This window comes from Diabrotica undecimpunctata, chromosome 10 (assembly GCF_040954645.1).
Source record: "Diabrotica undecimpunctata isolate CICGRU chromosome 10, icDiaUnde3, whole genome shotgun sequence".
NCBI lineage: Eukaryota > Metazoa > Arthropoda > Insecta > Coleoptera > Chrysomelidae > Diabrotica > Diabrotica undecimpunctata.
Window position 1 is genome coordinate 28,010,813 of NC_092812.1, and position 15,229 is coordinate 28,026,041.

Consider the following 15,229-nt stretch of genomic DNA (forward strand, 5'->3'; position numbering starts at 1 on the left):
CAATTTTTTTCGTCATCATCGTCCCATTCCTCTTCACTGTCTGTTTCGTGATCACTGTGTTCACTAACCTGGTCTAAAAACTCACTGTCACTATCTAGTCCATTGTCCATAATTTTTTGTCCCTCCTCTTCAAGTTCTTTCTGTGTCAGAGGACGTTTATTGCGACTACACCCCGCCATTTCAAATTACTCGTTAATTGCACTAGAAACACTTATACCATAAGCGGGTCAAAATTGACCCTATGCGTGCCTAGCTCTGCAGTAGTAACAGATAAACTAACGGAATTTTCGTAGATCGATAAATCACCTACCGGTCGAAGATTAGCAGAAAGCGCGCAATGCTCAATCTATATTTCGGTAGCGAAACGGCATTAAAAACGCGGGGGGTCAATTTTGACCCCGCCATGGTACTTAAGGGTTAAATTTTGTTATCTGAGATTTATAATTTCCACGAGTGATATGATACCTTTTCAGTTCGGAATCAAATTCATCGTTTGACAATTTGAATAGGGGCATATCTAACTTTACCTCTCGTTTTTTTTATTAAAATACATCATATTTGTTACAATTTTTTTTTTCTAGTTTAGTTGAATGTACCAATTAGCTGGACATATAAAGGTCAAAGGGAATGTGGATTTTTATATTAAAAAACTGAAATATCAGAAATGTCAAGTGTGCCATCATAGGCACATTCCTTGCCTATGATGGCATGGCTGCACAGTATAATAGAAAAAAAATATGTTTTAGTGGAATTTTCGCATTTTATTCAAAGAATACAATAATACAACAAATAAAAAAGTCACACACATTAAAACAATTAAGAACATAAATCACAATAAAATATCTTATATTTTTTATCGACCCCAGCGCATTCAGAGTAACACCAGGATTGGCACTCCTGACATTTAATCCAGCATTCTTTCGACTTTGAGAGGGAATACAGGCCATTACAATACAAGCAAGCGACGTCTGCATCATCATCTTTAAAATCTCTCTATCCCTTCTTTTGCCATTCGGTACAATGTTCGTTTTTCAGGAAAAGTGTCATCCACAGATTTCCGTTCTAATCCACTGTTGTACGTAGCTTTTCCTTTAGGTTCTATCTTCTGTTTTATTTGTCGTTTAACTTTGTTTGCCAGTTTTCTTCTTTCTACATTTTATTTTTCAACAACCTTATCTTTCAATTCTTCAATTTCAGGGGTTGAATTTATTACCCCTGTTTTTCCACCCTTCTTTTGTTTTTTGTGTTTGACTGCGAAACTCTTGGAATGGGTGATAAATCTTGGATTGTTATATGAAGAGTACCCTGTTGAGTATTTTCTAGAAGGACCCGTTGACAGTCTTTAGGTGGGTGATTTTGTCTTTTGACTTTCTAGGTTTTCTTCTAGATCATAATCTGGATTGTTTAGATGGATATTTTGAGTTCGATCTTGATTGCTCTCTATAGGTTTATCGGTAACCAATGATTGAGCGAACATCCATTCTTCAAAAATATCAGGATTAAAAGGTTAAAACCCTGTTTTCTCAAAGGCATTTATGGCATTAGCAAGAGTAGCACTTTTAAGGTAAGCTGTTTTAAACAACTCAGCAACTTGAAAGTGCGTAACGAGTCTTCCAGTATTTTGTTTTAACCAATTTTGAATCTCTTGGTTATAATAGGTTTGTAAAGAACTAAAAAAGCCCACGTCGAGTGGCTGCACCCGCTGGGAACAGTGTGGTGGAAAGCAGAAAAGTACAATAACATTCTCTTTTGCAACTTGTAAGACTTCCAGTCCCTTATGACTACTGTGGCCATCTAACAATAATATTTTGTTCGCATTCGAAGCTTTGGTATAGTGAATAAAATGTTTAAGCCATTGAACAAAAATGTCTGAAGACATCCACCCTTTCTCCTGGCAAAAAGCAACACTTCCCGGTGGGGTAGCGTCCATTAATTTATTTTTGAACCTTTTTCTGGGAAGAATAAATGCACGTGGTACAAAAGTACCAATTGCATTCATTGAACATGCAACTGTTATATGCTGACCTCGTTCCGCACTGCTCAGTGCTCCAACTTATTTCCGTCCCTTGGTTGCAAACACTTTTTGAGGCCTTGTTTGAACAGTACTACTGATTCAACGTTGAATATATTTTTGGATTGAAAATTGTATGTATCTAAAACTTTTGCTAAAGAGATAAAATATGCTTTAATATTGTTCTTATTAAATGCTTGTGCTCGCGCGAGAGATGTATTTTCTGGTGTTCTGAGTGAAATGGTACTATTTCTTTTTAAAAAAACCCCTAAACCACTTCCATCCAGCAAGATGAGTCGTTTTGTTGAATTTGTGTTTAATGTTATTTCTCCCAGCAAGTTCGAAAATTAATCGTCTCAAATTTAGCGTTGTGAGACCAAAAAATCTTGTTTCCATATCAATCACATGAGTAGCTAACTCTTGCCCAAGATAAGGAGGTAGTGTAATTCTTTGGCCATCCAAATCTTCTTTTCTTCCACCGGAGTTGTTTGAAAAACATCTACGGAGTGTTGTAGCCGGAACATTAAAAGTTTTGGAAGCCAACAGCCAACCCATCTTCTTTTTTTGGATGTGTTGCCAATATGCCATCAAAGGAAGCATGCCATCATAGGCATATTTCCCCTATTGATTAATACATACTGATAAAAACAACAAAATAACTTGAAATACAGTAAAAAAATTATTAAAGTTTTATTCATACATAACCTTAAAATATGAACATTCATAGTAAATATCTTAATCCTTTAATATTCTTACCTCACAAATTTACAAAAAACAAATAATACCAATCGCACAGAATGAATTTTCATAACTAAAAGTCCTTATTTATTCTTCAAACAAATAAAAAAAACAAAATTTCCAACGTCTTATGGGACAAATAAGTAAATGTGGGAGTAATTGGGACTTTAATAAATTATACAACTTGAAATACATATAATTAAAAGAAAATTCTAATCTTCTCGTAAATTTTTTACCAAGATATTCTTCAGACAAAATACTTTCTTCTAGAACTAACAGATATCATTAGAAGCTAAAATATATTCGTTCTCTTCCATCTAACTGAAATTGCGGTAACTTAAATATTATATCATTTTAATCAAATAAAAGGTAGATATCGAGCACAGTTTATCTATTAAATCTTGCCTAAGTACTTTCGATCCTAGAGCATCTTCAGGGGCATTTCGTTAAATTTAAAATTTAATACCACTAAGTACACAGACAATTCCGAGTTCCAACATCGAAAAGATTATAATACCCATGTTCGTCCGTCTAAAGATCTGGTCTACTGGCAAGGATCGATCCCACCGTAAACCGATAATCTCAACGGAAATAAGGGCTTGTGCGACAATCGTAGCGAACTACGATTGCCTAGTAAAGTCACATGTTTTGAGCCTTTCGACTCTCGGAACTTCAAGAGATATCGTTGCCACCTTTGACTAGAAAGGATACGGCATTAGAGGCGTTCAGGCATAATCCCACGGATGGTAGCTTCGCACCATTACCCGCTTGAGTAAGTGCGTCAACCAAATGTCCGAACTTGCGGTTCCTCTCGTACTGAGCAGGATTACTATAGCAACGACGAGTCATCAGTAGGGTAAAACTAACCTGTCTCACGACGGTCTAAGAATTTAATACCACTAAAATAAAATAAGTTTATTCATACAAAAAAGTTTACTTACCTATTTATTTTCTACTTGTATTCCTCAAAAAAATAGTAGTCTGTGTAACATGCTTTACCATAAGTGAAATAATTTCAAAATGGCTGACACTAATGTTGCCAACTTCACATATAAGTAGACTGAAACCACAGACTACAACCATCTGGTGACTGGAACTTTGTAACTTACACCAATTTATTTTAATGAAAACAAAACTAATGATGTCAACTACTGGTAGTGTCAACTGTACCCACATTTACCTTACACACAAATTAGAAATGTTTGGAAAGGTTTTTAAAATCACCTCCTATTGTGACGTCAGAGCTGAGGTAGTCCATTGAACATGTATGGGACATATTGGGCAAACGCATTTTAAAACAAAATATTGTGCAGAAACTGTTTGAGGACTTTTTATTGGAATGGAACAGAATACCGCAGCAAGACATTGACCATCTGACCATGAGTTTGCCTTACAGATGTAAGACAGTAATCAACAACCGTGGAGGTAATACAGCTATACTAATTTAAGCTAAAGACTAATTTGTTGGAAGTGAAGGGCAACAAATTAGTTTTTTATTTTGTTTTTTTTACCATTTTTTGACTTGTGAAGTTGCCTTTTCATTTTCTTATGAGCTATTGCAATAACTCTAAAAAAATGGTTATTTTAAATTCGGGACACTTTTTTACTTTATAACGGACTTTATCCGGACTTTAACGGAATATACTTTTTTACCGGACATAACTTTTTATTAAAAATATTTGAAATCCTTCTGTAATCTCGCATTTTGTTTTTGTTCGCAAGATTATTTTGATGTGATCCTCATTCAATGTATATAGAGATGCTGAATTAGTTTAGATTAGAATCTGCCTTAGATTTAATTTTTTTTTTATTTCCAGATAACTCTCTGGTGTCACAATTCAGCGCAGAGGAATACACGCAATCTTCGATTCCGATTATATTTCGATCGAAGAAATGGATTCCCAGGCGGAAATTATAGAACAGTCCAATTTCATCCAGCCGGTTCAAACCGTTCCTCTGGACTTAAAAATAAAGCCCAATAATCTGGTTTGTATTGTGAAGCCTGAGGACCAAATTGAGGTAAATTTTTTTTTGTAGAAAATGTGACTGAATAAAATATTTATTTACTAGTTCTTCTTAATGTGACATACCCAAATTTGAGTTGGGCAACTCCTCTGCATTACGTCTTGTGTATCATTCAGAGTGTACAATTTAACAAAACAAATCCGAACGATTAAGTTTGTAGGATATAAATAGAGGAGAAACTAATAAAATTAAATAAAGAAATACTTAGCTTTTTATAACGATTTCTTTGTGTAATCCTTGTTATTAAGTCTAGCTTTTACAACTCATACATTTTGAATCTCATTAAGATCAGGCAAGTTTCCTGGCCATTGAAAGGCGATATGTTTGTTATTGTAACATCTCATCATGACTTTAAACATGCACACGCGTTCAACAAAGCCCCTAACAACATGTCTGTACCATTATACAGTGGGACCAGAGGATCAAACCGGCCACACTTCGATATGACCCCCAAGCTATACCACCACTCCTCCCCAACGTGTGACTTAAGATGTGGACGCTTATCAACTGATCGTTACTTTGGGTGTCCTAGGCAATGGAACACCCTGGGTTTTTCTTTACCGAATAATTGTTTTTTCAACTTCTATTACTGGTTCCGTTTGACTATTACGTATTTATCTCAGCTATCATTAGTCTCGTTAGTTCCTTGCAGTTTTATTCTTTTTTGTGGCTTGCGCGTAGCTCTTGTTAGCGGAGTTAATGTGCGGTTGGAGCGTTGATAGTTATACTCCTTGTTATTGTTGGAGTGTTATTTATTTTTTGTTTTGGCACTTTCCAGCAGCCCCTGTAATTTGCGGTGTGCGCTTTGCCGCAGTTTACACATTTGGGGTCTGTGATCTTGTCTTTTTGATATTCGCTGCGTAGGAGCTCCTCAGCGCATTTTACATACTTGGAGCCACAGTGGCAGGACTTTGAGCCGTGGAAAAACCCTTGTAATTATAGCATTCCATGATATCTTTGTTATTTTGTGTTCATCTTCGAGGCATATTCTCATAAAACACAAGTTGTTTATTTTTCTTAAGTTGTCTTCCTCTTTTTTTTGATTGTTACTAAGAATAGGGGGAGTTTTTTCTTATCGAGCCTTTTAGATATCTTATTTGAGACTTTTGCCTTAATGCCTTTCCTTAAAGCTATCCATTCGATTTGATTTTTTGCGTTGTACTGTTCCAATCTTACCAAGGATAGATACCCTTCTCTATCGTTAGTTTGGATATTTATCGATCTACCTGATTTGGCAAATTTATTCGTGAATATTACTCTGTTGTCTTTGCCGGATCTTTTGGCTTTCTCTAACAGATTTCAGTATTATTACCGGCGGTTTTGTTTTCGTAGCTTTGCCCTTTTGCATTTACTTTTATAGTACTTTTGGCGTGTCTTTTTGATTTGAAGCGTCGTTTTGGTTTATGCCTTTGCCTTTTTCTTTTCTATTTTTTGCTTTTTGCAAACTTTTGGCTGCGGTGGCTGCGAAAGCTTGTTCGTTTCTTTTCTGTATAATTTTAGTTCAATTTTCCGCAAACACACATGGCTTTTGTCGCTTTCTCAGCCTTTTCTTGGATGTCTGTTTTTTTTTGACATTGGTTTTTTACTTTCTTTGCCCGCCTACATATTATTTAGTTCTGTTAGTGCTTTCGTATCACGATGGCTCTACGTAAACACGTGACTTTGAATATCGAACAAAAGACCAAAATTCTCAAGTTGATACAGCAAGGCACTAGCTACAGTTTCATTTCAAAACAGTTCGGTATTGGCAAATCTACCATTACGGACATTAAGAAGAACAAAGAAAAGTTCGTCAGCGAAATGGAAAGCGGTCCAAGAGAGAGGAAAACCATCAAACCCCCCGAATATCCGAAGATAGCAAGTGCGTTATTCATGTGGTTCCTACAACAGCGGAGAAAGCATGTTCCGGTGAGTGGTAAAATGTTGTGTGAAAAAGCCCGTCATTTCCATCGTGAAATGTCACCAAATCATCAAGGTTTTAGCGCATGTAAGGGTTGGTTGGACAACTTCAAACGACGTCATGGAGTTAGACATTTCAAAATTACTGGTGAGAAACTTTCGGGTAATGCCCGGAAGAGTGAGAAACCTTCACACTTATGCCTTGAGCAAATGCTTCTCAGGGACTCACAAACTTCGTTTGATTGTTGTGGGGATGGCTAACAAGCCGCGTGTATTCAAATCTGTTGAGCTTCCCGTCTGGTATCGAGGGCAAAAAAGTGGACGGGTGACAAGAGATTTGTTCTTGGATTGGTTCAAAACTGAATTCGTCCCTGATGTTCGTCGTCATCTTGCACGTGTGAACCTCCCTTAGGAGCCAGTGTTGTTGCTGGACAACTGTCCTGGTCATCAATCCGCTAATGAAGTTCGTAGTGAAGATGGTAAAATTTTTGCCATGTTCTTACTACCCAACACGACAGCTATGATTCAACCAATGGATCAGATTGTCATCCAGAACATAAAACTGTGCTATCGAAAAGCTCTACTCTCCAACATTCTTGCTGACGAGCAAAGTGGAACGGACCTGGTAGTAGCTTTGAAGAAAGTTAATCTTAAGAACGTCGTTTTCAGTCTCGTTCGAACCTTCGTGTTGGAAACAAGCATCGAAGAAGTACTTGTGTATAATTATCTTATCTTTTTGTAATTAGTACCTATAATTAGTATAAGCCATTTGTTATCAAGAAAGTTAAAAACAACCGAAAAAGTGATTGTGTTCAATGTTATCATAATTATCCAACAAAGAACTAATACAAGTTTAATTACTACATTTATTAACATAAATACAAATAAAATAGTCCGGTATATTAACAAAATATGCCGGAATGTCTTAACAATTCCTAGTTGTAATTAGTGGAAAACTATGGATCACCAACTAGATAACCAAGAACCAACTAGCTACCAATGCATTGAGGACATAAATCCAGCCATTAGAAAATCCTGCCTAGCCCGCACTCCTCCACCTGGAAGAAATCGAAAAGACAGTTACAACTCTCTAGATGAACAGCAGAAAAAATCTAAAATACGCAACATCGATCTACAAACAAAATTATCAAACTTTCAAATAGAGAAACCACAAAAAAATCTCACAGATGCAGAAGAGGTAAAAAGTGGTAGTGAATGGGTATCAGTCCACCACAAGAAACGTCAACGCAACGATGATAGTCCTGAATTGAAAAACACCAAACAAGCTACACTCAAAGATTATTGGCTAAGTAAAACTGTTCTTACATCTAACAGATACGAGGCACTTGAAAATGATAAATCTAATGAAGAGGATGAAATGCTGGAAGAAAAAAAAGATGAACAGCCACCACCTATATTTATCCAAAATGTTGAGTGTATCAAACCACTACAGGAATTACTACAGCAGATAACTCCAGGTAAATATACTTTAAAATGTCTTGCTAACAACCAAATTAAAGTTCAAGCTGACTCATCCAAAAACTATTCATTAATTGTAAAATCTTTAGCAGAAAAAAATACTCAGTACCATACATACCAACTGAAACAAAACCGTGGATTCCGAGTTCTTATACGTAATTTACATCCTTCAACAGATCCAGATGACATTAAAAAAGCGTTGCTAGCGCACGGACATACAGCACTGAACATCTCCAACATTAAGCAAAGAGGCACAAAGAAAGATCTGCCACTATTTAATATAAAACTGGCTATTCAAAGTAACAATAAAGATATATATAATATTACAAAATTACTAAACTCTATTGTCACAGTTGAGCCACCGCATCCGAAAAGGGAACTACCCCAATGTCAAAGATGTCAAAATTTTGGCCACACCCACAATTATTGCCACAGGAGTCCGCGCTGTGTAAAATGTATTGGCGATCACCTATCATCTCAATGCCCAAAACCAAAAAATATAAAAGATGTTCAATGTGTAAATTGTCTAGAAAATCATCCTGCCAGCTATAAGGGATGCTCAATATACAAAGAGCTACAGAAAAAAAAATTTCCAACACTTAGAGATAAAAACGCAAGTCAACCACCTCGTGCAGAATTTCCTTCAAACACTCAACCAACTACAAGCTATGCGAAAATTGTTGCAGGAAGAGATAATAGAAATACATCTACCATAGATGAGACTTCTCATATAATAGAAACAACAACTCCTCAACATATACAAAATAATCTAGAACTACTTGTACATAAGTTAATGGAAAGAATGGATAAGATGTTTGATCTCATAATTTCTCTGATATCTAAGCTTAACCTTCAACACTAAACTAAAGATGTGCTGTTGGAATGCCAATGGTTTAACTTCTCATTTCCACGAAGTTAAAGCATTCATTTACTATCATAATCTAGATGTTATGTTTATTTCCGAAGCACACATGACTGATAAGAGCCATTTCCATATTCCCAAATATTCAACCTATGTAACTCAACATCCATTAGGTAAAGCCCACGGAGGTACGGCAATTATTATAAGAAATAACATTAAGCATCATGAAACAAATAAAATTAGTAAAGTTAACATCCAAGCCACATCAGTGTCGGTCGAAGATTCACAAGGCTCGATTATTCTATCTGCTGTTTACTGTCCACCGAATAAAATAATTAAAGCTGATCATTTTACTGAATACTTTAAGATGCTAGGACACCGTTTCATTTCTGCTGGAGATTATAATGCCAAACATCATAAATGGAGTTCCAGAATCGTAACCTCACGTGGACGAGAATTATTAAAAAGTATTAATGAGAATCATTTAATTCCTTTCTCTACTGGAGAGCCTACGTATTGGCCTACTGATAAACAAAAAATTCCTGATCTTATTGATTTTGCTATAGTAAAAGGAATATCACATACCTACCTCCAAATTTCTCCTTCATTTGACCTCTCATCAGATCATTCCCCTTTCTTCATAGATCTACAAAGTCAAATTCATAACTGTTCTAAACATTTAACACTCTCTAATAAAAGAACAAACTGGAACAGATATAGAGAAGAAATAAAAACATCCATCAACCTAATAAGGATCACACGGAAGTATCTTCATACCGTCCTATTAGCTTGTTGCCTATTATATCTAAAGTATTTGAACGGCTTTTTCTGAGAAGACTGGAGCTTATTTTATATGACAGTAATGTTTTACCGAATTATCAGTTTGGGTTTAGGAAACAACATGGTACTATCGAACAAATTCATAGGGTGGTAAAGACTATCAGAAATTCGCTTGAACAAAAAAATTACTGTACTGCTACATTTCTAGATGTCTCTCAAGCATTCGACAAAGTTTGGCATGTAGGTCTTATCTCCAAAATTAAATCTATATTTCCTCATCCCATAAGTTCACTTTTAAGATCCTACCTGACAGATCGATTCTTTCAAGTCAAAAGAGGTGGGGAAATCACTAACCTGTTTCCAATTTGTTCCGGAGTTCCACAAGGAAGCATACTAGGACCCACCCTCTACTTAATATTCACATCAGATCTCCCAACGACGACCAATACAACAATCGCTACATATGCCGATGACACAGTTATCATGGCTTCAAATTCTACAGCAACTGAAGCAGCCCAGGTATTACAAAATCACCTACTTAAACTAGAGAGCTGGCTTAAGCTGTGGCGAGTCCAAGTTAACAGTTTAAAATCAACACAAATAACGTTTACTTTAAAAAAAAGGTGTCGCGCCACCAGTTTCTATAAACAACACTCCACTACCAGTTAATAACGTCGTTAAATACTTAGGAATCCATTTGGATAGCAAACTTAATTGGGGCATCCACATCTGGAAGAAACGCCTTCAACTCAGCTTAATCTACAGGAAAATGTATTGGTACATGAGTCGAAAATCAAATCTTAGCCTGGAGAACAAACTTCTGATATATAAATGTATTTTAAAACCGGTATGGCAATATGCAGCACAAATCTGGGGTACAGCAAGTAATACCAACATACAAAAACTTCAACGTTTCCAATCGAAAGTACTGCGCCAGATCTGTAATGCCCCTTGGTATATCACGAACCACAGATTACATCACGATTTACAGCTACAAACAGTTTGCGAAGCAATATCTGCTGTAAACTCTGTATACAAGAACAGACTATCCTGCCATCCAAATCCGCTGGCCACGGATCTGCTCAACATTTCACACGTAAGAAGATTAAAACGACCAGACCCTTTGGACCTCTAGTAAATCAGGAAAAATAGAACATAGTGTCATGGTGCGGTGAAATAACAAGTTTCTATTCAGGTGTTTTCTAAATCTTTCCTTAATTTGTGTTTTTGCCTTGTAATTCTCATATGTGTGTCAGTGATGTTTACCTGTATTAAACTCTGTTTGTTAAGTTCAAATTAGCTGATATATCATAGATTACATTTATGTTATCTTTTACCTGGGTGCTCGCCACTGGGCAGCTTCCCACTATGTTATTGTACATATACTATACATATTGCTTATTGTTTATTGTTTATAATGAGACAGATTGCAATAAACATTGGATGTTAAATAAAAAAAAAAAAAAAAAGAACGTCGTTTTCAATTTGGCAAATTGTTGGTCATCCATTTCACAACTTTTGATTCAACTTTCTTGAAATAACTTACTTAGTGGCTATTGACGACCCTTCATGCAACGAAAAAGACATAATTTTAAGCCCTCTTGTCGCTCAGCTGGCTCTAGACAACACGACAATAATAACTGAATCTGAGGTTCGAGAATGGGCTGTGACAAAGAAATTGACACCCAAAAAATGCTCACGGATGAAGAAATTGTAAGGACCGTTCAAAATGAACAAACGGAAGAGGAGGATGTCGATGATGAACCACCTGCTTCAAAAATTTCTGCTGCAGAAGCTGTTAAAGTTCTGAATAGGGCCATCAGTTGGACAGAAGACATCAACAGCAGCGAGGAGATCATGATGCTGAGGTATACGCCTATAGGGACAGAGTGTTTGATCAGCACTTCGAGACTGGCGTAAAGAAACAAATTATAGATTTAGAAAATAAAAATTACAAATCTTAAGAAACGACTACAACCATTTTCATCTAAAATGTCATTTACCATTGATGGATGGACATCAATTGCTGGTAGGAGTTACTATGGGGTCACTATCCATTATATAGACAACGAATGGAAATATCGATCTCTAATCCTTGATTTTATACCATCACGCGGTCGACATACTGGTGAAGATATTCCAACGATTTTCCACGAATGTTTATTGGAATATGACATAATTGATAAAATATAGGGAATCATGGTCGACAACGCAACTGTAAATACCAAATGTATGTATGAACTGAGCAAACAGCTGCCACACTTTGATTCAGATAATCAACATTTCCGGTGCTTTGCTCACATTTTGAGCCTTGGTGTACAAAATCTATTAAAGACTTTCATTACACAGTGAAATTGATAATAATGGACTATGAAGACGAAACTGATGAATGTGCGCCAAATATTGCTGATAATATGCCTAATAAGAAGGGAAATGATTTTCTTTCAATACCTGCAACTTCAGTACCTGCTGAGAGATTATTTTCTAAAGCATCATTAGTAATTAGAAAACATAGAAATAGGTTAAGTGATGAGTCAGCCAGATGGTTGCTTTGTATTAATTCTTGGTAAAGGAACTAATCTAAAGTAACAGTAGCTGACGATTTATGAAGACAAAATATAAACTTGATGGCATTTGTTCAGCAATGGACTTTTTAGGCTGAAGGATGACGAGTGTTTCATATTATGTAAAGTTTAAATGAAGTTGGTGTCAGGCAGCATCCTTGTCGAAGTCCTTTATTTACTCTAAACGGTTCTGAGTAGTTTTGTCTTCGTATTTTATTGAAAATATATTATCGACACATGAACGTCCGGGACGAAAACCAATGTGTTATTCTGAAGTTCCCAGCTGTATCTCCACCCTTTGTTTAATGGTTTTTCCATACAACCTACCCACAAAAGGTGTGCATATTGGCTTATATTTATTGGGGTCTTTTTTGCTTCTCTTTCTATGTATGGAGCTTAAGTAGTCCATTTTCCATTCTTTCGGTATTTTTCTCTTAAATAAGCATTGTTAAAAATTTGTTTTAATATTTATATTAAGATCGAAGGGACGTGTTTTCGTAGTTCTGCAGTTATATCTCTAGAGCCATTTGCTCGACTATTTTTCATCCTTTTTAGCACATTTCTTATTTTTTCTTTTTAGATATATATACTCAACTTGTATTTATCTTTTTCTTGTAATAATTCTGAGCCCATACTTTGCCCGTTTGTATTTGTTATATCTTTACCCTTTCATGGGTAAATCTGAAAATTGAAGTCTGAAATCCTTAAAGTTTTCCATGCCCCACTTGTTTTGAGCTTTAAATTAAGCTATTTGTATCTTTAATTTTTTTCCAAAATTGATTTATTACCTTTTTTATTCTTATATAATATTATGTTAAGGTCTATTCGCTTAGGTCGGGCATATTTTGACAGATTCATAGTCGAAAACCTACAACACAAAAATTCCTACCCCTCTGTATTAATAGCTCAAATATACTTACTATTGCAGACTTCTTCCATTGAAAAAAGAAGAATTATTCTTAATAGTGGAAGTGTATACTAAACCCATAAAATTTTCCCTGTATATTTAAAATATAATATTTGAGTTGTTACAATTTAACATTGTATTGTAGTAAATATTTGTATTATTCGCATTGTTTATTTTAGTTAATATAGTTTTATTGTTCTATTATTTTTGTTTAAATTCTTTCTTAGTTCTATTTAGTCAATTAGATAGTTGTATTTTGAAATTTATTATTATACATAGTCAAAGTTTTCCACTTGTTCCTAAAAGCTAAGTTTTTCTCAAATAAACATGATAATTGTTCCTTAAAAGGTAATATTTTTATATTAGTAAGAGTTTAGATTTATTAAAAATACCTACCATTTTTTTTTATTTGTCGAATGGAACCCTGTTGAGATAAGTTGATCATTAAAATATATTTATCGAATTATTATGTAAATGTTACAAATGTTCTTAATAACAAAAACATTTCAATTAACATCCAATTCAGTTTAACATAGCGTCAAAAATGAAATTCGCTTAGAAATTTGTAGCATGTATAAAGAAAGTAAATTTCTATTACAATGTATATTATATAAAAAACAAATTTTATAAAAAAAAGTTAGGCTAATTTAGTTTATATCGTTGAGTTGCGCCAAATATAGGCAACCAACTTAATTTTTGGTAGGATTTAGCTTGAGTTTCTTGAGAATATTTTCAATGAACGTTTAATATTTTCCAGTTAATTTATTATTTGTTTAAAAGTGATGATAATAATGCTGAATAAGCAATATTCCAAATGATATATAATCACAAAACGTACTCAGTATTGTGTTATATATTCCTCATAATAAAGTACGTAAGATAAAAGTAAAATCCCGGGTCGTCCAAAACTAGTTTCTGATAGGAATCATAGAATATTAGTATAATTTTGCAGAAAAAGTTTAACGAAATACTCGAATGAAATACTCGTGAAATTATGAGCACGTGTGCCTGGTTGTATAGTAATTTCTAGCCACTTCTAGCACCTTCTAGTCTGTCAAAAAGTAACTAACTTCGCAAAAAAATAATTACTAAATTCACTAGACAGTTTGGACTGGGTTTAGCGAACCGACTATACATGTTACATTATTGTGAGAATTTGCGTCACATGCCATAATTCTGTTGGGCATTTACAGCAAATTTCTACGGGTACTTTTATTTTTTTAATTTCTAAATTTATATTTTTTAGGTGGTCAACAAACTTGAGAGTATTGCTGTCGAAGTACTCTCTCAATTACTACCATTTTCAACTGTAAAAACTGAAACAATTGATGTTTCGCCTCATATTACTCCATCAGAAGTGGAAATTGAACAAAATTTAACCCAGGAAATAATGGAGGGGACAAACAGAAGAAAAAAGGGTGAGAAAAGGGTATTGAAAATAAGAAACAAGTTGCAAAAAGTGATGCGAAGACACAAAAGAGCATATAAAAAGCTTAAAAAGATAACAAGAAAAGTAAGTATTGTATATGTAATGGCTATACACCCCAGCGTGGGGTTTAACCGCGAACTCTTTCTAGATCCTATCTCTTGGATGGATCAGTGCCTTTTGTTTATATTATCTTCTTGACGATATCTCTCCATTTTTTCCTGTCTCTAGTTTTTCCTCTCCATTCTCTGACTCCTGCTCTTTGGAGGTCTTCTTCAACTTCTTGCAGCCGCTTTGATCTTGGTCTTCCCCTTCTCTTTCTTCCTCCTAGATTCCATTCTATCATTGTGTATGTCACTGCATCTCTCCTGCTCGCCAAATGTGACATAACCATCTAACTCTGCATTGCTTTATTTTAGTCACGATGTCTTCCTGAAGTTCTTCCTTAATCTCTGCATTTGTTCTGCTTCTATATTCATTTTGTTTTTTTCTGATTGGTCCCAGTATGGTTTTCATAATCTTTCTCTCCGCCATTCTT

The 15,229-nt window shown here is 35.1% G+C and overlaps 1 protein-coding gene across 4 annotated transcripts in view; it reads left to right on the forward strand.

The window, feature by feature from the left end:
* LOC140452349 (uncharacterized) overlaps positions 1-15,229 on the forward strand; it is a 60,004-nt gene that overhangs the window by 33,595 nt on the left and 11,180 nt on the right. For all 4 annotated transcript variants that reach the window (XM_072546553.1, XM_072546550.1, XM_072546554.1 and 1 more), the window contains exons 2-3: positions 4,567-4,768; positions 14,512-14,778. In XM_072546553.1, coding sequence (XP_072402654.1) covers positions 4,643-4,768; positions 14,512-14,778 — 393 coding nt within the window. In that variant the 5' untranslated portion in view covers positions 4,567-4,642. The remainder of the gene's footprint in view (positions 1-4,566; positions 4,769-14,511; positions 14,779-15,229) is intronic.